This window comes from Labrus mixtus, chromosome 4, assembly GCF_963584025.1.
Source record: "Labrus mixtus chromosome 4, fLabMix1.1, whole genome shotgun sequence".
In the NCBI taxonomy this organism is placed as follows: domain Eukaryota; kingdom Metazoa; phylum Chordata; class Actinopteri; order Labriformes; family Labridae; genus Labrus; species Labrus mixtus.
In genome coordinates, this window is record NC_083615.1 from 14069653 (window position 1) to 14095737 (window position 26085).

Genomic DNA, 26085 nt, shown 5'->3' on the forward strand with positions numbered 1-26085 from the left:
TCTGCAGGCTCCGGTCAGAACACGAGCTGCAGCATTCTGAACCATCTGCAGACTTCGCAGACTTTTTCTTTGGCAGACCTGACAGAAGGACATTACAATAATCCAGCCTAGATGACACAAAGGCACGGATGAGGACCTCAGCATCCTTAAACGACAAGATTGATCTGATCTTGGAGATGTTTCTCAGGTGGGAAAAAAGCAACTCTGGTCACCTCCTTTATGTGTAATTCAAACGATAGTGTCTGATCGAAAAGCACACCGAGATTCTTAACTCGGTCTCTGCGATTGATTACACAATCATCAAGAGAAAAGTAATAGGATCAAAAAGGTGACCCAGTTTCGCTAATTTCTGTCTTAGCAGAATTAAGCAACAAGAAATGTTTTGATAACCAGCTCTTAACAGCTGCAAGACAGGCCTCAAGTTTAGCTGTATCGTACTTACTTCCTACACCTAATGGCATGTACAGCTGCAAATCGTCTGCATAACAATGCTGACGAGTTCCTCGTGCTTATTTTCAGTGCTAAAAAGCACACCAAATCTTACATTTTGGTAGTTTAAATTTACTTATAATAGTTAAAAGTTTGCATTATTATCATAACATGAGGAAGAAATCATCTATATCTTAAACTCTGGTGAGACTGCAAACCTGTTGAAGAATACATCTGATCAAAATTCATTCTCAAGTGCTGCCTTAAATACCTAACTGATTAGTCTGGTTTTGAAATAATAAACAAACCTCCAGCACTCCAGCCTTTAAATCATGACTGCTCATTTCCCACACACACACACACACACACACACACACACACACACACACACACACACACACACACACACACACACACACACACACACACACACACACACACACACACACACACACACTGACTACTCTTAAGTGTTTCTTAACCAGTCTAAGTGCGCCTAAAGACTCTCCTGCCTTCTCTAGTTGCAGCCAGCTGGCTTTCTGAAAGAGCACATTCTTCCTTCTGCTGCTGAGCACACAGTCACAGGAGACTCATCACTGGCTGCTGTGCGCGCAGTAAGACGCACAGTGCCAACTGGACCACTGAGCAGACATTGAAAGCCCAGCAGAGGTAAACACTTCAAGTCCACAAGGCTAACGAGCACTGGGGAAACTCAGAAACTCCGAGTTAGGGCTTACTTTTAAAAAGACACATGCATTGAGTTGAGATTGAATCGATCACTTGCAGAGGGGTCTGAGAGAAGACTGGCAAACATACAATACAGCATGTAGAAATAAAAGCGGGACACGATTGGGCATCATCCACTTTTGAGTACCAGATTAAGAGAAACTGATGGAGACCACTTTAACACAACTGTTCGCTCTGCTCTCTGAAGTGTGCTTATGGTGCTCGGTGAGGCAAACTAATCACCTGGCAGCTGGGAACATCCCACTGAAGCTCTACTGTGCATTTAAAAATATGCCACGCACGTTTCCAAGCATGAGGATTTTCCATTTAAACCTGGCTATGTGTTAGCCACTCACCCAGCGAGCTAACTGCTAACTGGCTAGCGTTTTGCAAAAACATACAAACTTTCTGAAAGTGGGGGCTCTATGAATGGCAGACGTAAAAGTGTAGAGGGGGCGGGGGGCTTACCTCAGTATGTAAATGCGTGAAAGCCAGTTTATTCCTCATTCGTTGGTAGCATTTCTTCCAGCAGCAGATCAACATGTGTCTAGTATCCTCCAGCAGCAGCGGACTGTGTAGACGTGTCTGCAGACTGGCTAACGTTAGCTAACACTTACCAGTTAGCCAGCCGGCTCGATAACCTGCAGTTATCTCCCGCCGCCTCGAGATGTCGCTGTCACTGATTTATCCGTATCTAAAGGGCAAGTTATTCCAGCCGAAATTAATCATATAATGTGCTGGTAATATTTTTACCCGTAGAAAATCCGTAAAAATATAAATGAGTTACCTCAAATTAGCCGTCAAATCGTTGTCCTTCTGCGCATGCGTTGGTTTTAAGTGCTTCAGACAACCATCACACATTGTACCTTTTTTTTTTTTTTTTTTTTAAACACACATTGTTCCTTTCAAATTCTGGACATATTTTTCATAGACTTGGGTTTTAAAACATTCCCCTATGATTTATGGGTGTCCTTGCATCGGAGGATAAATAATAATAATAATAATAACTTTATTCACATAGCACCTTTAAAAACACAGGTTTACAAAGTGCTTTGACAAACAGCATGAAAGGTGTCCTTTAAAAAAAAAAAAAAAATTGTAACCAATGTGATGGAAGAAAAATACTTGGAAGTCGTTATAGGGAGAAACTTTCTAAATATAACGAATCAGTATCTAATATTAAAAACCTTGTATCCAACAATAACGACTTTGTATTATTCTGTTCCTGAGATCTCATTGCTAGTTAGTATCACATCACAATAAGTTTGTATTTCCATAAAACAAGATAATAATTTATTGATCCACAGTGGAGAAATGCAAGTGTTGCAGCAGTAAAAAGACTCGAAGAAGAGCATGTATGTAAGTGCAAATAAAATAAGAAAATACTTGAATAAATGTTAGCGATAAAGTATTGGAAAGTAAGAAAACGAAAAAGAAAACTTTCAATAAAGTTTTATTATTTATTATTATTGGAATAGCTAGATTTTTTTTTTTAACTTAAAGACAGTTTTCATTAATTTCACAATAACTCACTGAGCCTATGAACCAGATTTCTCTTGAGAATAAGACACTATCTACATTTTTTAATCCATATAAGTCTCTTTTTAATATCTTAAAATAAATCTTTTCAAAAAGATTTTAAGGTGTGTGGCAAATGTCACATTGTGTGCCGGTATGTACTGTATGTAATGTGTAATGTAAGGATAACAGTAAAATAGGTAATGTTCTGTGGTTATTTCTAACAAATAAAAAAATCCAGTGAAACCTTGAGTTGATTATTTTTTCTTTCTTTATCACAATAAGGCGTATCAGAAATTATGAGTGAGTCAGTAAATAGAAAATTTGTCATTTAATGCAACATAATTGTGACTGAATTACAATTAATCTCATGGAAATAAACCACCAAACTAACAGACAGGATGTTTCATACAGGTATATATTACAATGTGCCTTGTTATATAATACAGGTTCTGTTTTTAATAAAAATAAGCACTGGAGGAGGAAGTGATACGTTTTGATTTTATTGTAAATTGGACATTATGCACATTACTTAGCGACTGCTGTCTTGTTAATTAAGCTTTGTTAAGTAAGTGGTCACAGGACTCCCTGCGCTGACTGAGAGTCCTGACGATGTCAAGTCAAAGAAGGCGATTTTAGCCAGGAGCGCTGTGAGCGTGGGAACTCACATACTAGACACACGGTGAAGGAAGTACCAGAATGAGGGGGACAAGAACATTGAGTGGCTCACAGTGGTGACTGCTTGTGCCAAAAAGACCAGTCAATGAACACAAACAACTTTTTCTTTTCTTTTTTTTTCTTCATTGATTGTATGGGACGTTAACCGTGAAGTGAAGGGGAGTCATTGTTTTACGCCAAATGTGGATGCAGATTTGTTTCACCAACATTGCAAACTCAAACCGTTTTTTTTTTTTTTTACTCAGCAGGTCAAATAAAAGGCGTGGTCTCACTGACACAATAAATATTGCACATGTGATAATGTATTTTAATAAGGATGTTTTTTTGCATACAAGTGTCACCCCCATTTCCTATGCCATGAAATATTTCCTCACGTTATATTTTTGGATTATCTTTTATTATCATAGATTCACTATACAGAGGAGATATCAGTGTCTGTATAAAAACAAAAGAATACAATAAAAGTAGACATCCAATGTGTAATGTGACATCCAGCTGTGAGACCAAACCTTTCTTTGTCCCTGTTTCTCTAATTTCTGTACAAAGACGATACAACTATCCAGTCATGCAACGTTTGTTTGGGGTTGGGTGGGGGGGTGGGGTTGTTGTCTGTTATGTTCTCCATTGTTGTTGTTGGTTGTTTTTTTTTTTTTAAGCGTTCTGCATCTCTTTGCCGATCTTGTAGCTCAGGATCTTGTTCCAGTCGATCTTGGTGCGTGTCACAGGAAGCTGGCGGCGTAAGGCTTTGAAGGTAGTGTCCGACATGGTCTGGTAATTCTCGTTGATGGCCGTCTGGAAGGAATGAAGAAAATAGAAGTTTATTTCAACATAATTTCAATGAATTTAAATGATTTACAGAGTCCTTAAAAGTCTGCACTTGGTGTCAGTATGAACAACTTAAACTCTAACTTTATGAGCATTTATGATGTTTTTAGTGGAAGAATTGGACTAGTTTTGGTTTTCAGATTATTTTATATAGATTTATATATTTTATAGAATATTAGATACCAGGATTTTAAAAAAAGAAATCATAGAAAGGTATTAATCTTCCTAATACTTTATAAAAATCAATGTTTAAAAAATAAATACTTCATAAAAATCCCCGCTTTGTGTAAACGATTGCACCAGCATGATGGAACTTTAAAAAGGTCAAACAAGGTTTTTCTTTCATTAATCAAAATGAAAAGCTATGAACTTTCAATTCTTCTGTTATAATCCAACATCCAAATCCAGATTTATCAGTATGACTCAGCCTTCCAGTCCAAAAACCTACATCTGGAGGAAGATATGCAGCATTAAAGTTAAGTATTTCAGCATTTAATCCTGATAAAGAGCAAAAAGAAAACTCTTCATTCTGTCTTATTTTGAGCTGTCTGCATATCTCGCACCATAAGTGTCAGCTGATAAATGAACCACATTAAATTACAGATAAACTGGAAGCCTGATTATAACCCTTTTCCTGTGCACATCAGTTAAAAGCCAGGAAACACAACGTGAAGATGACTGACAGACCTGATAGTCGTTCTCTGCAGCCTCCATGATCTTAACAAACTCCTTTGCAGTTGAAGCCTCGTTCTGAAAGATATGAAGGCAAACACAGTTTATTGAAAGAGTCAAGGAGGGGAAAGTGTAGCATGTTCATGATGTAGACTAAGAATTGGGGTGGATTATTTTTTTAAATAAAAGTCTAAGAGGAGCACAGAGGCTTTAACAGAGCTTTGTAGAGTGTTGTAGCCTTCATTCAGGCTCTGATCCCAGACACCAAAAACCATAACCTCTTCAAGCATTGACCTAAATTATGTGTGTGGTTAAACTCACAGAAATTGACATGGACTCCTGGACCTCTTTGTGGCTCACAAGCTGAACATTGCCATCTTCATAGTAATGAACCTGGAACGGTTAAATGGTTAATTCACTCTTTTGCATACAAAAAAAAAATTGCTGAAGTTAAAAAAAATAGTGGAAACGTAGACATGGAGTAGTACAAGCTCTGAGGGGTCTTGTTGACAGGGTCTATAAATTCAAGATAAAAAAGATGATCATGGATAAAGAACACGGACTGGTCTGATGAGTAGGTAACTAGAAAACAACAAGAATGTCTTGGGGTCTTTTTAAAAGTGATTTTTCTTTTGTTAATGTTAGTTTTTGGGCCCTTTATTAGATCTGACATCTGAAGAAACAGGAAATGTCAGGAGGAGAGAGTGGGCGATGACAAGCAGCAAAGGGCCGACGTCGGATTCAAACCCACAGCCACTGTAATGAGGATTACAGCCTCCGTATATGGGGCGCACGACATAACTGCTAGGCTATCAGCGCCCCTTGAAAGTGAATTTTGATGACAGTAAGGATCCTAAATTTGAAGACTGGGAACAAGCTTCTATCTGCATCTGAACTGACTGTGAGAAATAAACTCTTGATATTACAGTAAGTATTGGATATCATTCTGCACACACGTTGCATAAGATCCGTGGTCGATTGTTAAACAAATACCTGGATTTTCATGATTCCCGCCACTTGAGTGGTGGAGGGGGAGATGGTGAATTTCCATTCTGACCTCCAGCGTCCATTCCTGTGCAGAGAGGAAGAGAAGAAAAAGTGACTTTACCTTTCGTCTCATTAAATATGATCTCTTTGTAAGTATAACACAAGGCAATCTGCAACAAACTCCCCTATTTGGACTTGGAACAGTACTGTGTTAGTGTGTTGTACCTGAAGCTACATGTCTGCTTCAGGAAACACAAATATTTACCACCCCCTTCTCATATCAGCTGAAAGAATGAACAGTTAAAGGATATCTTTACTTTGGCAAAGATGTAAACAGAGATAACAAACACTTCAGAGTGTTCTTATTCAGGTTGTCTCATGTCGCAACTTATTTCATGATATATTCAAGATTTTAAAAGTCATGTTTTATGTGAGAGAATCGTTTTTTTATAATACCCTATCCTTAATATATATTGTGACAAATCATAGGAGTGTTAGTTTAGAATTCTAAAAGGGCTGTGATTCAGTGGTAGAGTAGGTCGTCTCTCAACCGGGGGTTCAATCCCCAGCTCCTGCAGACACATTAAAACATCCTTGGGCAAAATTACTCATCCCAGCTGTTCATTTTTGTTGTTTCTTTACATGCAAATTAAAAAATCTAGAGAAAAAATAAATGATGCCTTTGACGATTACAGTTTTAAAATCTCATCTGAAATCTGCCCTTCAGTTTCCTCACCACTGAAACAAAGGAGCTGTGAGATCATTACAGCCAACAACCCGTAAGCCCAGCAGAAAGCCTGCGACAAAGAGGATTGTTGCAGTTCTTATCCAATTAGATTTACCCGATCAGAAACAGCTCAGCAACGCTTATGAGGACCAACACTCTTCACGCTTAATGTTAAGTGCTAATTAACTTAATGCCTTTAGAGCGTCTTGTAGAAATCAAACAATATTAAAGGCTTCAGAAGCTAGCCCAGTTTCTTTTTCTTTTTAGATTTATTTTTGGGCGTTTTGTGTCTTTATTGGAGCGATAGGACAGCGGATAGAGTCAGAAATCAGGGAGAAAGAGAGTGGAGCATGACATGCGGGAAAGGAGCCACAGGTCGGATTTGAATCTGGGCCACCCGCTTGGAGGAATACAGCCTCCATACATAGGGCACGCACACTAACCACTGCGCCACCAGTGCAAAAATTTGATTTTGAAACACGCACGATATGTTTAAAAGCTGTTGAAATTCAAGAGGAAAATTCTACTTTTAATTTAAAACCATGAATCTAGTCGGCCATTTGAATATTTTCTATAACTGGAGAGGCTTTTCTAGTCTTAAATAATGAACTGCTTTGAGTTTATAATAGGTTTACTCATGCAAACATGAATGCAGTCTCAACTCTAAGTGGTGCAAATCAAGAAAATCACTTTGTCAAACATACCAGAAGTTTTTGGGTTGAAACTGATGGCACTCGATGCACACGATGATGGTTTGTTGTCCGTCGATGGTTTTCCCATAAATCTAAAAGGAAGAAAAAAACAATTGATTTATTCTCTGATTTTAAAATGCAAGGAGCTTCTTTCTGTCACATGTATGTGCTAGTTAAAGGCCAAGTTGTCCTTTACTGCTGTACACATGAAACAACTGAATGAGTCATTTGATGATTTGTGGTTAACATCCTCAAAATGAAGCTCTTGATCACATGAAACTGAGAAGCTTTAATTTATAACACATGTTCTGAAGACCACAACCCAACAAACCCACAGAATGTCTTTAGTGTCCGAAACAGACAAACACTGTTCATTTTGCATGAATAAAACCGTAACACAGAAGAAGTTCTATGAAGCTGCCTGAGCTAAGCTGAGAAACGATACCACTGAACACAGCAGTGAGGGTCAATCAACAAATTCTATGAAGTGTGGGGGCTATTCCTAGACAGTCATGATCATATCTATACTTCAATAAATAACCTGAAAACCAAACACGCACTGTGAAGGTACACAGGACTATTTCAAATCTGGTTATGTTCAATAAATTCATCATGTAAATACTATATTATTATCATTATCCTCCTCATCTGATATTAATCTATCGCACCTTTAATGTTAATACTGCAAAAATTCTACCTCACATAAATTAACTCATCAGATACATAATCACATATTTTATTTTCATGTTTATGTCAGCATGTTTACACTACCCACCAGTCTTTTTTAATCTTGTACATATTAGTCTTTCCTGGTTTTGTGTTTATTGTTGATATTTAATTATAACCTTTTATACATAAAGAGCGTCTCCTGGGTTCTTCTGACGGCTCTTCTGATTGTTGGGTTAATTATGTTAGTTGGGGATCTTTTGTGTTTGGGTTCTTGTTCTTTCTTGTTCTTTAGGATTTTGATTGTATGTGAAAGCTCTTAGTAAACCTGCGTTTTAAAAGGTGCTGTATAAATAAAGTTATTATTATAAAACAGCAAAGGGCTTTTTTGATTGGCTTAGTCGACAAAATATATTTGATCATAACTATAAATCTTACTAATCCAATTCCATGTCATATGTTGTTAAAGAAAAGCCTGGTACTGGTGTCATAGTTTCCCTTTAAATGTGTACAGCTTCTGTCTGATATTGAACTGTGGAAGTTAAACTGCATCTTATGTGATGGATGGATTTGAAGTGTCTAAAAATGTAAATTCTGGTTTGTGTTTTATGTTTTGGATTTTGAAAATTGAAAAAGACCAAGTACTCTGGGTTTTTTCATTGTATCTTTCATCACTAGTAGTACACTGATTTACACAAATCCAAATAAAGGCAAACTGACAGGATTGAAAAGTTTCGCTACTGTTCCTCATTGTGACTGTAGGAACATGATTTTGTGGACGTACGGTGCAGACTCCATTGGGATAGTGCTCCTTGACATAAGCTCGGACAGCACAGTCCACAGCGCTCCTCCAGCCCTCCAGGGAGCCGTCCACATCGTGGGGCCGCGGGTCGCTGGCCTCCTTCCTCAGGTGGTCGAACTTGAAGGACATCTTGTTCTTGGGGTCCAGGACGCGGCCGTTACCGAGGTCGCCATGCTCTGTGATTAAGACCTGCGAGGAGTGAAGGGAGGGTGAGAAAGAGGGGACAGGAAAAAATCCAGACAGACATAAGAGACACAATGAAGAGGTGAACAGATAGATCATGACAGAGAGAGTAACACAGACAGGCGGAAAAGACAAATAAAGAAGAGTGAGGTGAGTAATAAAGGATGACAGGAACACAAGCGTCAGTCTGAAATTTCCATCTTCATCTTCCACCTCAACACTTAGCTCAGCCTGCTGGGTGTCTGACAGGGGAATTTCAACCCGTGATGTAGGAACAGAGGGACATGATGACATCTTTACATAAGATCCTGCAATCATCCTTCTCACACACACAAACAGGCACAGACACACAGCAACTTGTTCACAAACTCACAGGCGGCGAGCACAATGACATTACAATAACGACGTGTTTGTGATCTTGTCTCCGGCGGAGGCAAAGGGGGAACACTGGGACTTGTTTCATCCTTTAATCCAATACACAACTTGAAAGCCCCATGAGACCAAAACGCTAATGCAATAATGACAAGAAGTGAAAGAGCTTGTTGCTTTTTCCCCTGCTGCTATGTCCTGTTATGATGCTGCTCATTGTGTTTTCTGTTATCTGCTTCTATTTACATGTTTAACTTAAAGTAAAGTAAAGCAGATGGGGTTAAACAGTTCTAAGAAATGTGCAATATATGCCACTCAAGTTAAAAAAACAAACTGATCTTTGCGTGCAAAGAAGACAATGAAGTATTTTCTACTTCTTACTCTTGATTATCTTTGCCAAAGTCAATCACTGTCATTTTGTTGACAATTGTTATTTTTATTTGAGGGGTCCCAAGTGAGAAGCAATACAAACAGTGCACCAGCAACAGCTTCTTATGTAACATGAACTCAATGAAAAACAAGTTGGAGACAAGTGTGCTGACTGTGGTGAAGAGTGTGAGGTGCAACAGTACAGCGGCAGTCAGCAGGCTCAGACACATGATGTCATTCCCGTTTTAATTGTGCTAAAAGTTTTCACCCCATCACTGTACCTGTTCTTCGTAGCCTTCGACTTTCACCGCGGTAAACTGGTCCAGGTTGTACTGTGCAAATGCACTGCAGGGAGAGAAAAACAAGGTACATCGGACACTTCAAACTCAGTTATTTGTCAAGACAGAATATTTAGGCTATACCTTAGTTAGTATGTCTAGATGACATATGCTGACGATTAGGGCAGCACACATGTAGACTCATTTTACATCTTTAATTTTCACTGACAGCAAGATGAAACATCACATCCTATTAAAAACTAGCTGTATTTTACTCCTTTGATTGTGAAGAAATACACCCACAAATAAACACAAAATATTTGTTAAGCTTTGAACATTGCTTCTTTCATACTCCATCTTTTTTTTCAGTTTCAAAAACCTTTCTAAGACCTTGAAATATTCAAAACGGGGACACTTACTGTGCTGCACCTTCCCTGAGAAGATTGTCATTGTTGAGCAGCAATCGCACATCTGAGGAGCATAACAGAAAGATTATTGGAATAAAGAAAGAAGACAGTTGCAGCAGATTGAAACCATCACACACACACACACGCACGCGCACGCACGCACGCACGCACACACACACACACAAAAAACAGAGCTGCCTGCAGTGAATCTTTGCAGTCGTATATGCCAGGAGAGTGAAGCAGACATGGTAAATTAGCTCAGTGGAAAAGGCTGTAAAATCACACAGAGATGAAAGGGTACAAAGTGGCAAGAGGGGACTGTGTATTAGTGTGTATGTCTGTGTGTGTGTGTGTGTGACTGTAAGGCTATGATAAGAAGCAGACAGACAGCCCGCTGGCGCTCCTATAAGGTGACGACATTTATTGAGGCAGGACGATGCTTTGACGATGCCAACACACATACAAACACTCTCTGGAGGGGCACTACTTTAGCGGTGTGGTGTCAACACTGACGCTGCAGGGTGAGCTGCAGCTTGGCCTGAAACATCATAGTCTCATTTTGCTTTTCCAGACCCATAGAGGTGCGATAAGTAACACATGAATAAAAAACACTTTTCATTATAGCTCCTGTTTACACCACAATAAAGTCAAGTCTACACTGCTTTTTTGTTTATTTCTACTTGTTAAAAATCGTTCACTATGTGAACAACCCATTGGCAGTCTCAACACACATGCTGTAATATAGCAGTAAGATGTAAAATCCCATTACTTTCTCAGACTTTTCTCCAAAATAAGAGTTCTGTTCAGGGTAATTCATTTCAGGTCGCATTTTTAAAGGTCAATATATTATGCAAAATGCACTTTAGCATTGTTTTCTAACACTAATATGTGTCCCTAAGCCGTCTACAAACCCCCCAATTATAAGAAAAGTTCATCCTCTCTGTCTTTTACCTGCTGTACTTTTCAGTAAATGTGTGCTCAAACAGGCCGTTTGGAGATTTTCCCTTTGTGACATCACAAAGGGCAGAAAAATCCCCCCCCCCCCCCCCCCAGGTGGGAGACACTCCCAGAGTTAGGTATTTGTTCTGCCCTCCGAGTCTGCCTTCTCAACATGAACAATTGAGCATGGAGCAAGAAAGCCCAACCCTTCTAGAAGGGCGTGGTCAGACACAGCTCATTTGCATTTAAAGCTACAGACACAGAAACAGCCTGTTCTGAGCAGGGCTGAAATAGAGTGGTCTGTTTATCAAGAAACTTCACAGACATGTTTTAGGGGGCTCCGAGACTTATTTAAACATGTTGAAAAGGAGGATAATACGTGACCTTTAATAAAAGCCCAAAAAGGGTCCGGGCCTCATCGTCAGCCCACCTGTCTAATACTTTCTTTCTTCTGTAACTCAACTGATGAATAAAAAACAAACATACATCTTTTGTGGGGAAACCCAACTAATATAGAGGAAGATGAACAGTGTACTCACCATTGAAAACTTCATTGAACTCTCCTGGCGGGGCATGGATAACAAAATTAGCTGCTATGCGTACCTGAAGACAGAAAGAAGATACAGATTAAGTCAGAAAGCATCGATCTGCAAAAAAAAAAAAAAGCAACAATGTTTAATCGTGAAAAAAGTTAACTATACTCTGCTTTGAATCATGTTATCAAGGGTGTCAGGGTCAGAAAATGTTGGCCCCAGAGGGAATGTCTTTCAAATATCCAACTTCAAACTTCTCTGTGGTTGCAGACAAAGGACAGAATTGACACGTCATCTGGTGAATCGGTTTTAATCCCTATATTGGCCGAAGGCCATATTGGTCATCAGTGAACTTTTTACCTCTAAGATCACTTTCAGTCTCAAAGATCCATACAAGTCAGGCTCAACACTAGAAAGTTTTATTCTTTGTTTTTGACCTTTTGAATTATTACCACTGAAAGTATTTGTTTAATCATGAGACTAAGCGCTGACTCCTTAACGAGTTTGTTGACATTGTTAGCTGCACTCACACTCACTGCAGACACACCAGTGAAATGGCTACAATTCAAAGTGTACACATGACTTTTTCATTCAGTGTGTCCAACAGAGGGGGTAGTGTTACTGTGTCAGTGCTTCGGAGGGTGGAGTGAAGCGCTTCAACATTTGTTTCAGTCTACAGTCACATCTGAGCAATTATTTCCCCCTTCCTCACTCTCTTCTTCTGCTGCTACACCACAACACTTCCTGTTTCTAGGTCACATGTCAAACTGACAGTGAGACGACGGGCCCTCCCTCCCCCGCATGGTTTACAACCATATAAGGACATAAAAATGTGCTGAGGACTCTAGTGCATATTCAATCTCTTGCCCTCCGTGTATAGCTCTGTACCTCTCTTTATCAGTGGCAGAGGGTTGGCCAGGTTTCCCCCCTGAACGCACAAGCTGCTGTATCAGTGAAGGTGTTCATATCTATGTGTGTGAGAGTGTGTGTGTCTGTGTCTGTGTGTGTGTCTGTCCCAAGGGCCCTTATTAGTAGTGTGTGTATACAAGTGCTCTGGCACTGTGCAGAGCTGCAGATTGATTCTTGCTAATGAGCGATGCTGTGAGAGATGAAGACACTTGGGGAGGAACACGTACGTGTGTATGTGTGTAATTTGTGTGTGTGTGGGTCGTGTGTGATGTTAAGATCAAAGTTTATCTGAATCCTCTGTCATGAGAGCATCATGACCCACTTGTATTTAATGATCCACAATTCATGACACAATGGAGGTGTGTGTGTGTTTTTGTGAGGGCGTGACACATACACACACTTTGTAAAGCAGCTGGTGGAAAATTGTGTTTGTGAGTTGGAATCCCAGGGGGGAGACTAATTTGCATCGGGTCTCCCTCATTACAGTGGATGGCAGTGTAAACAGACTTTCCATGAGCAGAGAGCATCTCCCGGACACTGATCCAGGAGCCAGGTTTGCAAATGATCAGGCTCGTGTTATACATCAGTTATCTACACGCCGAGTGAAACTTTCTCAGGTCTGTGGCATGAGTCTTTTCCATTCCCTTTCCTCTGAACATTTCAGGACAGACTGACCCTGATTTTTTTCTGAGTTGCCTGTTCACACGTGCCATGACATGACATAAAAAGGATGCTGCGGAAATGGCAGGCAAAGCAACAGAGTTTGACAATATGATGATAATTTGTGTCTTTATATCAATGATATGTCTTATTGGAGGTATTCACAGTATCACTGAATGAGTGATAAAGAACACACTGGCGAGTAGAAAAAAGGGATGAAGCAACCGCACCAGTTACCCACAGGTCGCAATATATAAACTATATTTTTGCGGGCAATTTTGCTAGAGGGCTTGCAAGAAAAAAATCTGGGTAAGTTCAGGGTGAAACATTTGGCAGTTTGTGCACATGCAGCTCACCTGGAGAATGTCAGGAAATATTTATAATAGTTTTGTGCATATGAGAAAACAGCTATGGATGGACTGATGTAAAACTCTATGTTGTAGCTTTTATTCAGCACATTTTGGGAATGTGCAATAAAAAAGTGAGTTGTAATGACACCACTGTTTGTCTGTAGCTCATGTGAACTTACAGGGGAAAGAACAAATATGTAATGGTTCAAAAATGTTGGATGCATGAAGAGAGGAGATGAAGCCAATGGAAGGAGATGTGGTTTAAAATGACACGAGGAGAACGAGGATGAGGAGGAAGGTATACTCCATTAGCAAATGATGGGAAAGACATTGACTGTTAAAAGCCAATCAAGAAGAGGGTTACACTTCCTCTTCCTCTGAATACCTCAAAGCAGTTCTGCTAAAGCTCTGAGACAACAGCTTACAATTTTCAGTATCAGTAGAGGAATAAAACCATTAACTAATGTTTCTACTCTGTCTTGTGAAAAATGTTCAAGTTAAACAGTCAAACTCTTAGCTTTGCCTACAGCTGGGCTCAATTGAATTATGTCAATAGAAGATTTTGGTCATATTTACATTTACATTTTTAGATATACTGAGGACAAAAAGCATATCACATATCAGATGGACGGGGCATCAAGTGTGAACTGAATTTCGTTTTCATTGTCTTTATAAAGAATAAAGCCTTGATTTATTTTTCATTTCATGGGGACTTTAAAGCCTCTGTTATAATCAAGATGCTCTTCAAAGTGGCAGCATTATCAAATCATTTATCATAATATAAACTTTTTTATTCCATATACCCTAGCCCTGCGATGGATTGTTACTAATATATTTCTGCTGTTATAGTAATTGATAGATAAAGCACTATGACACAGCATTGAAACCACAAACAATTGTGCTTTACTTGACAAGATTTTGTTGAACTAAGAATCTATGTAGAGACAACAAAAATAGATACAGAACCATAGCAAAAAAAAATGTAGGTCAAATATGCTTACTTGGCAATACCAAATGTGGTGGCCTACACTGCAGACGTAATTACTGTTGAGCAAAGATATCATTGAGCTACGAGGTGAAGATTTCCTTCCTGTGTCAGTCTGTTACACTGGGAGAGTCAGGCTTCTGGGACACTTTGCAGCTCTGAGACCTAGTTTTGAATACCAACTGCCACCACGCTACATGAAAGGCCGAGCTCGAGGCGAAAAGTCTCTGCGGAGAATTTGACTAACTAACTCAAAGTTCTCCGTGCTTGCTGTGCTGTCACATAAACTTCCCCAAGGATTTGTACTGTGTTGAAGCCTATGACTGTAAACTGTGACCAAACAAACATTGAAGACATTTGCTGAGTAACCTGTCACATCATGAACACCTCCACGACCCAAAGCTGGACATTATTTACCTGTCTGTTTAAAAAGATCTCAACACATCTATAGATTAGAATGAAAAACACAGCCCCTTTGGCCCAAAGGATCCATTTCAGACAATATTGAGATGATCTAATTAGTAAATACATTCATTTACCACACATACGTCTATTCCTTATTTACTGTTTTTATTTGTTGCTGGTTCTGTTTGTTTGTCTTCTTCCATCTCTCTTTCTGCAAACCCAACACATTCATGGCTGTTCAACTTGAGTCTGGTTCTTTTCAAAGTTTCTGCCTGTTTAAAGAAAGTTTTTCCTAAGTTTTGCTTATTAACGAAGCTATTCATAAGTATGAAACAAGTTTCCCCACGTTTCTATACTGTTACTGGAGTCAGTGCATAGTCTGTATCCATGCGACCGATACGATCTCCTTGCACGTAATTAAACGGCTGCATTATGTTTTCTGTTCATCAGTATGTTGTTCTCTGCTCTTTTGTTGACATTGTGATTCTGTCAAACTACACGTAGCATTGATATAAATAAACAAATATTCTCATTATAGCATCGCATAGCGGACTCTGTCACTTCGTCTGCTACTTCCGCATAATTTTTTACGAAAAGTATTACCTCAGGTGACCAGCCAACCCTCCCTCCCGTCTAACAAGGGATAGTCTCCCGCTGTGAGGAGCTTATGTGAACAGCCAGGTCAGGAGATGCACTCACACAAAGAACATGGGACATGGCATCTCCTTTAGTGTGGGATCCTCATGCCTTTGTGTTCTCTCCTGGAAACCAGCTGGTCCCTTTTCTTTCCACTTGCTCACTGTATAGTCATCATCATATTACCAAGCAACGTCTCCTTTCCTTGCAACACACACTTCCATTGCACTCTCCCAACACCCACCCCACCCGTCACCCTCTGAGGGAGCACCGTTTCTTAATCCTGAACGACACCCGCAAACACTGAAACCACATTGATCCTAATCCTGGCATCGAAATCGCCTTATCGCGCCAATCCAGATCCACAGAAATGATGATAATAGCAGGAAGAAAAAACAGCGGGAGCAAACTGAGGCAATATTTTGGCCTGTGGGCATTTTAAGCTGCATCATCTCCCTAAATGTGATCCCCTTCCCTGGCAACCCTCCATTTCAATATCCTAGATAGAAAGGGAAGGAAAAACAGGGTCTTTGCGTCTTTACATGCAACAGCAGAGACAGGAGTTTAGAAGAAAACCAGTCAGAGGTGGGTGAATATTAGAGGGTTGGATGAAGACGTAGAGATGTGGGTGCAATAAATTATGAATAATAAGTTTACAGCGTGATGGCAGAGTGAGGAAAAGAACCGGTGGGCAGCTGTATGCTAACTAGAAATGATGATCCTTTGCAAATCAAAATGAAGAGGTGGCAGCTGGTCAGCTCAAGATTAAACTGAAGATACAGCACTGCCTTTATTGTTGTTTCAGATATCAAACAAGTTATTGTGGCAGTTGGTAAAATGGCTACACAAATGACTGCTTTGAATTTTAAAGCAACGTCCTTCCTTCCAGACAGCCACCAGTTTCACTTAATCTCAGTCATGTATTCTTTTTGACTTGTTGAGACTTCATACTTGCTTGGTAACAGGGTGTATCTCATTAGGGATGCCATCATCTATCGTCCATCCCTGACAGTTATCGACCACAGAGCCCTCTAACATCATGATTTAAATCACTACATCACCTGACTTCCTTTCTTTTTTTCTCTGCTTTTCTCTTGTCATGACAAGAGTTACTTTACTTCGATTCCTAGTAGTAATCAAACAAATGCATTACCAGTTTTGTTACCACGGAAACAACAATAGAAGTCCTAGACTTCGACTCACTAAAATATAGGCATAAAAAGCCCCAAATACAACTTAAAAAATATTTAAACATTTTTAGCACACGTACATTTAAAAACAGGTCGTAAAGTGTTGATATTTCAGTGTGCATGAATAGGGTCCTTAAGTGCACGCTCCCTGTTAGTTGTTCTGTCTGACTCGATTCTTGAGCCAGTCGATTCTTGAGGTCACGATTCGATTCAGAATCTATTTCTAATACAAAACGATTCTGGATTCATTAATTCAAAGTCTATTTTTGAATTAGTACATACTTCAGGATCTACTCCTGTCATCTTTGAGACTGGCTGAATTTATTGTTGGTCTATTTGGCATTCTACTGAGTTGAAGAGCTAGCATTAGCAAGGAGTGACTTATTAGCCCAAAAGAAAAAAAAAACGTTTTTTGGAAGTTATGAATCTACTTACAATCTAAGAGGATAAGAATCTCGATTTTCACAAATCTATTTTTTCCCACCTCCGCACACAGACAAACACACCAAATAAACAGTGTGGATATGTTAAGTGTTCAACACTGTCAAAGTGCATGTGAGAAATTTTTTTTGTAGATCACAGAAAATGTCATGTTATTCTGTTATTCACAGATAGATTTCTATGTTGTGTTTGTGAAGTTGACGTCACTGATGGATTTACTAATATTGAAATGATGCAACTTTTTATTTCACAGTCAGCTTTACTCTGAGTTTTTAAGTAACTTTCTAAATAAAAATTGAGTTCAGATTTGTCTCACTGCTTCTACTACTATTATTATTAAAATTGTGGCAATGTGTATAGTGTAAAAAATTGAGAATGTGATACATAATTAAGAATCATGAGGACACATTTTGACAGAAGGTGCTTTTAACCTGCACCTCTCCCTAATTTAAATCTTTCATTGGCTGACTAAATGTTCAAAATACTGAGAGTGGCAAGTTAAGAGCATTGAACAAAAGGCTGGGTTGACGCTGCTCATTTGACAAATATCATAATCAATTAATCATCAAACAGTTTAGCACAAGTAGAAACATATATTCTGGATACTTTGACAGGGAACAGAGCCGTGGCCTTGCAGTAATTGGACTGACTCTCACTGTGCTGCATAAATACTGAACCTTAATACTGCCGCCTTGTCTTCTTTACAAGAGCACATTTGTCACCTTCACTCTGCACCGCAATGACTTATCCTTACAGTTTAGAAAGTAGGGTCACTTTACCCCGAGCAGCTAGCTATGCAGTATATGGAATACCTCTGGCTTGTGTTACAACCTACAGTATGCTGGCACTGCTGCCGTAAAGCCATTGGTCTTTACAAATCAACACATAGGAGGTTGGAATCTGTTTCAAAGCTCCAGTAATTTGATTTGCTTGCAGATTCAGACAATTCAGTATCAAGGCAACTCTGAAAATGGTCTTAAGGACCTTCTGAAAAAAGGTCAGTTCTTTCTGACCGAACACATGAGAAGGCTTCCTCTTGTTCTAACCTTTAAAACAGGGCACCAGATGTGGTCCCTGAAACATGCAACAAAAGAGTTAAGACGGAAACCAACGCTTTCCTCGTCTCCAGATCTCTTGCACTGCTGCAGGCATGTACAGACAGCGCTGCTCTGTCTTTGCATTCTTCAGTTTGAGGGGAGATGCCACCAAGTTTTCAGCATTCAACAATGCTTTACATTACTATGGTCTAAGTCAGCTGTTCACAAGCAGAGTTTAGGGACATTAATAACACTAGTTGGGAATTAAACCGAGAAAGGACTCTACCTTATCTGAGGTTTTTATGATCAGTCTGTATGCTAAGAAAATGGTTAAAAGTTTGAACAACTAATATTTCATGGGGGAAGAACACAACTGAGATGCTGCGATTAAGTGTCTTTTGTAGCTTTGTGATTTATTATAGTCTGTAATACACTATGTATAGGTGACTGTACAAAAATAAAGACATAGACGGGAATTATGGCACCTGGGACGTAATGTAATATGCCATGCATCCCTACAGAGATGGACCCCTTTTAAGGTAGTATGCTTTTAATTAACTAGAAACAACTGTTATATGACTCTCTTCAAAGCCATCAGACTCCATTGACTAAAACTGTCATTGTACCTTGCAGAACAAAGCAGTTCCTGGCTGCTGTGAACAACGTTAATTTGTATATGTGTGGTGTTGTTTTGTCTGGTTAGTTTAGATCCAACAGAATGTTTTCCTAACACAAAATGACAAGTCAAGGTGGCAGTAGACCAGCAAACCCATGTTAAAATAGATCTGGAATCTGGTGAAGAGACTATGAAGCTAACTATTGAAAATAAATCTCACCATTACATTAACATGTATTTCTGTGTGGATTCCGTCTTTAGTTTTTCAGCCACTAAAATTAAAATCAGAGCCAGTGAGTGTCATAACATGCACTTATAGTGGATGTTCTTTGATGGGTTGCATTTGCTCTAAAAGATTATGTTGCACACTTCAAAGGTAATCCCAAAGCTGCCTGTTGAGGTGAGCTACTCAAGCATGTGTACCTGCTAGTCATTTTAGACTCCAAATTGTCCAAATGTCAAAATTAAGTCTAGGTGTAAAATAATAATGGAGCAGATTTAGCTAAAACATTTGCCACTATAGTCTTTGTTGTGATGTAGATGGATGTGTAGTCTTTATATCAAGAGTGACATTCATTATGAATGGGATTTAGAGGATGCTTTCATATAGGGCCTTACTGTACCGTGACTACATACATTATTAACATTGATGTAGCAGGACTCAAGCCTCTGTCCTTGGTGATGCCAGCAGCACATTTACACACTCTGACATTAAATCAGTAAATTGTTAGGACAACTCGACCTGCAGCAGAGCCAATTGGTTGTTCATTATTGCACTTCTTCTTACAGTGATAACATATGCAGGACATGTATTATTTAGTTTAAGTCACAGTTGTCTTTGCTCTGTCTTTAGCAACTAGGGATGTTCCTAGGTGACTCATTTCCAAGCTGGTAAAACGGACATTTTCATTCAGGCTAACCAACTTTTCCAAAGGAAAGAAACACAAAATTGAATACTTAGAATGTTCTCACAGACAAGCACACGTACAGAACAAGCTCATCTTCACCAAAGGGACATTAGGGTTGCTTTTCTGGTCAAAATACAAAAAAAAGAAAATTAAATTAAAGAAGAAGACAATATATACCTTATCAATCCCGCAAGGGGAAATTCAGTTTTACATAACATTACATTTAAATGGTTGCAGTCTGGGGTGTTACACACATGTACTATACAACATCTTCTATCTGTGGTAAACAGAAGTTTAGGGTGTATGGTGTAACAAAGTTAAGAGTGTGTGTGTTTTATTTCTTGTTATTCATCCGTCTCAAGGGGAACTGTAACATTTAATTAGCTTCCTCATTATCTCTGCTCACCAGCACTGGCATGTTTGTTTGATTCTCCTGACAACTGATACTCTATCAGCCCATTAGTATTTTAGTCAAGAACCTAACATGAATGAAGAAGTTACATTTTTTTCACCTTCCAGCAAACTAGATCTAAAAAAGGGAAACTTTAAAACTCACTTATTGATTGTACAGAATTCACAAGACAACAACTGATCACATCAGCTCAAGCATGAATGGAAACCATTAACAGAACATCAATGCCATTCTTTCGATAAAGCTCAGCGAAAAGGGAGTCCTAATATCTGGACTTCACTATTCTTGCAGACTGGCAAACTTTGAGGACAAGAAAGTCTGAGATCACCAAAGTATATCAAAACCTACTAGTCAACCAATCCAAAAGGGGCCTCAAGTGGCTTTCTGCACACTTCTTTAATAAATCAATTCAGTCCAATAAGGGTGTGATATTGTATTTTTCAGTAAATGCAAACTTACATAAAAAATGTCTATTTGAATTTTTGAAGCACTAATTTTGTTAAAACATTTGATTAGGATCATGTGGCCCAGAAGTATAAATTAACAGCATCCTCAGGGTACAGAGATACACAGTTATAGAAGTCATCAAAATGCATTGTATTACACTATGCTGAACACTTGTCTCCTAGCCACTTTTGAAGCCAGGCAGTCTCTCTCTTGCAGCCTTGACACGATGACGATGAAAAAAGCCCACTGTTAGTACTACTCAACTCCACAAGCCCTCTCTCCGTCAATACAGTTTAGAGTTCGAACATCTATAAATAACAATAAATATAAGATGAAAAATATACCACCTTACTTTTTAACTAAAAAATAGGCCATCTTAAAAGGTTATGCACTCCTAGCAAACCACTTTGAGACAGGAACCCAAGCACTTACACATCCTTGCCGCATGCTTTCAGGTCAGACAGAACACGCACTCGTGTGAAGACACAATGTTCGGCTGCATATGGGGGGAATAGTAAAACAATTGTAAAATAATTTACATTCAGGGGAAATTATCATTTTCACAAAAAACATTTAAATCTCAAGCATTTGAAATTTGTTTGTCTTTAATTTAGATATAACATTTTGCAACATTGCAGTTTTGATCATATTTGCTGGCACATGCTGATAAATCTAGTCTGTGGTTATTGGGTTTGTCAGCTTGTTAATGTATTCCTCTAAAATTGGATCATCATTTCAAGTCTTTTCTTACAGTAACAAACATCAAAGTTGGCACCTGATTCAGTAAAAGTGCTTATGTTCTGTTTCTGATAAGTTACAGACGAGGAACTGACAGCGAAAGCGTTGAGTCAGTTTCCTGTAAGTGTGGGTTTCTTTGCTGTAATCAGGAAGTTTGCAATCTGCTTCCCAAATGACCCAAAAATACAGTCCCTATTCATATTTAATCATTAACGAAACAGAGAGGTCTCTACTATTTCCTTATCTGGGGGGAGCTCTTGTTCTTTTTCTGGTATCGCAAAGTGATGTTGACAAACACGACAGAAGTGTCTCACTCCTCTGGAACACATTTCAGAGGTATTACAAAGGGACAAACCTGAAACTTTTTGTTGCGTTTGACACAGATGAAGCCATGCTATTTTAACATTTTCTAAGACCATTTGTTGAAAAAAGTGTCTCCTCAAGGCAAGCTGTTTCTTCCAAAATAGATTTAACCATTAATCTGAGTAATGTTAGATCATCGGGAGTGAAACAACAGTTTCCAGATTTTGTCATTCAATTTAGGAAAGTACCATTAGCTGAGGAGATTCTGTCTGCAGCTGATCTCTCGGGCAGATTGCCGAACATCATTTAGAGTTTTCCTTTTATTCCACAAATCACAGTGAAAGAGTATTTCAAATTGACTAGTGAGTCACAATGTCACTGTGTTAGGCAGATGAAAATGCTTCTTTCCTCCCTCTCTAAGCAGCACAAAAACAGGCTGAGGGGCCGCAGCAGATGGCTGCTTGCTTTGAGCTAATGCACTGTCGAGATTTTTAAGTACAAACTGCAACACCAGTGTTTGCATGGAAACGGCAAGCTTTTAAAAGCAAAATAACACGCAGTAGATGGATGCATAATGCAACCATCTAGAAAAGGAAATGAAACAGCTTCAAGTGGTGAAATACTGCATACTGACTGTGCCTTGTTCTCTACCAGTCAGCCTGGCAGGTCACCAACCGCCATTATTCAGTCCCATTAAATATATTGTCTGGTTAAAGATGGAAAGTGGTTTATGTGTGGTGACCACCATGGTTTAAGTTGGTCATCATCTGTAAGTGTCACCAGTTTCAACCACAGCTTCACACCGGTAGCACATACCTAAAAACATTATCAATAGTGACACTATTACATGACAACATTCACACAGTGGCCCCCCCTGTCACTAACACACCCCTGCTCTGTAATGAAATGCTGAGGGAACAGCTGATGCCTGTGTGTTGATGAGCATGACACAGTCACACCCCGGGGTCAATGAGCTGCCTTAACTCTAAAAAACTTCTGACTCAGGCGGATGTGGAACGGATCGAAATAAAACCAGGCCTTGTTCTAGCTCTTAATGGTGTATTACATAACCTAAACAGTGGCAACTGGATGGTTCCCAACCATTACTCAAAAACAATGCTCATAATAGTTTACTGAGATGTTATCAAGCTTGCTCGGAAATTGACTGCATCACATAAATGGGCATGCATGACGTGTATGTGGCTGAGTCTCATTTTTACTCATCTTTCCTTTGCTGTATATATGTCTATACTTCAGTGTATGTACACAGAGGGAAATGTAAACCTGGAGTCAATGTCCTTGTATATTTTCACACATCTACCAAGTAAAGCTGATTCTAATTTGTATTTGATATATCAACACCTACAGATTAAAAAAACAAGTTTAAAAGTACGCTTTTCATTGATAAAAAAATGTATTATATCGAAAAGTGCCATTCATTTTTGAGAATTGGATTTCTAAAGTGTAAACATAAATGCAAAATGATACACTGTATGTAAATTTGCTTAAGCCTATATTGACTGAGTATTTAAGGTAAACAAGACTAAAACAATTGTTACAAAGTAAGAAATCTGTACACCTATGTGAGTGACTGTGAACGAGCTGCATTTTCTTGCTAAGTCGCTGAAACTAAAAATGTGTTTTAAAAGTTCTCGCCCTGGTTTCAGCACTTGCACACTGACATGCCTCCCATAAAGTTGTGTCCAATTTTCCCAACCCCAGACGGAGTGACACTCACCAAAATGACCAAAGGTTGCACACAATCAAATCAACCCATTTGGCAAGACATTAAGACACAGTGCAATGAGCATTCCTGTAGTTTACAAGCATGCAGTGTACACTGGCGTTGTCTCAGGGGATTGGCTGTGCGTGTGTGTATGCTCTTAAAAGGAAATGAGAAATAGAAAAAGCCAAACACTGACAGGAGTGTAAACCCTGCCTGCTGTTACACATGTACTTCCCCATGATTAACTTACACTGTCAAAAAAAACACACAGAGGAATCTAGACTCGTAACTATAATTCATTTTGAAACCTCACACGTCGTTCCCATCATGTGTTGAGTAAACAGTTCCTACATCTTTATTTTCCTGGAACAGCTGCAGTGGTTAGCAAGTTAGCTTTCCAAATTGCCTTTGCGACCTTAATACGGCTCTGTGTGACATTATTTGACAACCCTCTCCTCCAGTTTTTTTGCACACTATTGCAGCGACAGAAAAGCTGGTGTCAAACAGCGAAAAAGGGCGTGTTAGTAAGTCAAGCTGTGTGTTAGCAGGCTGCTGCGGCTATGCTACAACTATTCAGCTAGCGATCTTTGATGTATGAAAACTTCCACAACACAGAGAACCGGAGACACGGACGCGAAACGACAGGGTCCACGGAACCGAACAGGGTGTGGGAGGAAAGCTTAGGTGATTTTATATTATGTGCACGGCTCCTATTTTGAGTCAGGACCGTACAAGGAGCCTCCGTTTGAAATTCGCAAACGAGCGGAAGTTGAGCTAAAAATAATAAGAGCAGCAGCAGCAGCAGCGGTGGAGCTGAGGCCTGGGCATTTTATACACATTTAATCTCGCAGACCGACGCCGGGATGCACACGGAAGACTGTCTCGTATGCACAAAATCTGGGAGAAAACGTCCCCCCCCTGCTAGAGTTTAACTACTGATTAAATCGGCGTCTTACCTTTTCCTCGTCGGATAGCTGCTCCTCATGATCCGCCATCTTTTCTTCCGGCACCACCAGCTTGTCAGAGCCCAGTGACGTCATCACATGGGTGGATTCCCAGCTTTGGTTCAGCTCAAGTGTTCAATGTGATTGATGCTCTGACTGTCACTGTCTGTGACTGTGGCAGTGGAGGAACTTTCCCATTTGGTCAAACTTTTGCATTTTGTTGTCCTGTGTATGCCCAATACATAAATCATTCAACATGATTTTTACTGTTACAGCCTTTCCAGATAATGTGCCTCACATTGGTATATGGAAATATCTAAAAATCAGAAACACTTTTATCAATCACAGGAGGGGGTGAATTTGGCCATTACAGTTGATCTTACACAATATAGCAGTAGGAAATATAGAAATACAGAACTATATATAGAATATGGAATAAAACAACAAGCAGCAAAACCTCAGGGAGGTGTCAGGCTGGGCTTCTGACCAATTATAACAAGCAGGTCCCGAGGAGAGCTGAGGCTAAAGTGGTCTGCTCAGATCACCCACGTCAGAGTAAGTTTGAGTTTTTACCCTCAGGTCTTCTTTTTAGAGCTCCTGTGAGGAAAACTAAAAGAGTCCAGGTCTCCATTTGTCCCAATTGTGATTAATATAGTAAATAGCAAATAGCCCTTAGGTTGCTCTTTTTGCACTTTAATTGCACATTTGAAAACCTCCACATTGCGCTTTACATATTTTAGTAAAAACGTCCATTTTGTTACGAGATCTTGATGGTGATCTGTGATGTTTCATACTGTCTAATATTGTGTTGTCTGATTATTATTTTTTTCAAACTCTGTATTTATTCTAACCTGGATCTATTGTTGATGTTGACCTTGTATATGTTGCCTTCTGTGCTCCTGCTGCAAAACAAATACCCTTGTGAGACAATGAAGATTTTGAATCTGAATCTGAAATACAAATAAGCAATTACTACCGCACCACAGAGCATCTGAAGAAATAATAAGCAATGTACAAAAGCACAGGGAAGAAGCTGAACAGTGTTGCAAATAAACACAGTGTGCAGTGGTTTGCACAAAAGGCTCAATGAAGACGATGTTATCCAGCTTTTTGACAGTATTGCACACATGGGTGACTAAACAAATTGTTGAACAGTTAACAAGCACAGTTAAAAGTAAACATTATACAATGGAGAAGTTTCCAGTTGTTAATTGTGAAATAATGGGCGGCAGTAGCTCAGTCTGTAGGGACTTGGGTTGGGAATCGGAGGGTCACCGGTTCAAGTCCCAGCACGGACCAAGTCTGGAAATTGGTCTGGTAGCTGGACAGGTGCCAGTCGACTTCCTGAGCTCTGCCGAGGTGCCCTTGAACAAGGCACCTAACCCCCCCACCAGCTCAGGAGTGCCCACTGTGGGCAGCCCCCTCACTCTGAGACCTCTCCATTAGTGCATGTCCATAGGATCCTGTTTGTGCATGTGTGTGTATTTCAGCCTATGTTTGTGTAGCATGTTAACTAGACAGAGTGTAAAAATGAATTTCCTCTCACGGGATCAATGAAGTATAAATTATTATTATTAT

General features: G+C 39.4%; 2 protein-coding genes across 7 annotated transcripts in view; both read right to left on the reverse strand.

Moving 5' to 3' along the window:
• The window catches only part of LOC132972846 (suppressor of tumorigenicity 7 protein homolog), a 52221-nt gene extending 50403 nt beyond the window's left edge, over window positions 1-1818 (reverse strand). For 2 of the 5 annotated variants that reach the window (XM_061035969.1, XM_061035964.1), the window contains exon 1: window positions 1624-1816. The gene's annotated coding sequence lies outside the window, so the exon portion shown is untranslated. Of the gene's footprint in view, window positions 1-1623 lie in introns of all 5 variants that reach the window. The other 3 variants (XM_061035965.1, XM_061035968.1, XM_061035966.1) reach the window with 3 other exon arrangements.
• Window positions 1819-2989: 1171 nt separating this feature from the next.
• Window positions 2990-24667, reverse strand: LOC132972850 (F-actin-capping protein subunit alpha-2). 2 transcript variants are annotated; one of them, XM_061035974.1, is made up of 10 exons: window positions 24520-24667; window positions 11807-11870; window positions 10341-10392; window positions 9925-9988; window positions 8705-8911; window positions 7267-7346; window positions 5842-5920; window positions 5170-5241; window positions 4864-4926; window positions 2990-4143 (listed from the first exon to the last, which is right to left on the reverse strand). In XM_061035974.1, exons 1-10 carry the CDS (start codon window positions 24601-24603, stop codon window positions 4003-4005), a joined length of 906 nt encoding a protein of 301 aa, XP_060891957.1. In that variant the 5' UTR covers window positions 24604-24667; the 3' UTR covers window positions 2990-4002. The 2 variants fall into 2 exon arrangements, with proteins under 2 accessions (XP_060891957.1, XP_060891956.1); XM_061035973.1 differs by lacking the exon at window positions 2990-4143 and adding an exon at window positions 4417-4732 and having other exon boundaries at window positions 4840-4926.
• Between the last annotated feature and the right edge of the window lie 1418 nt (window positions 24668-26085).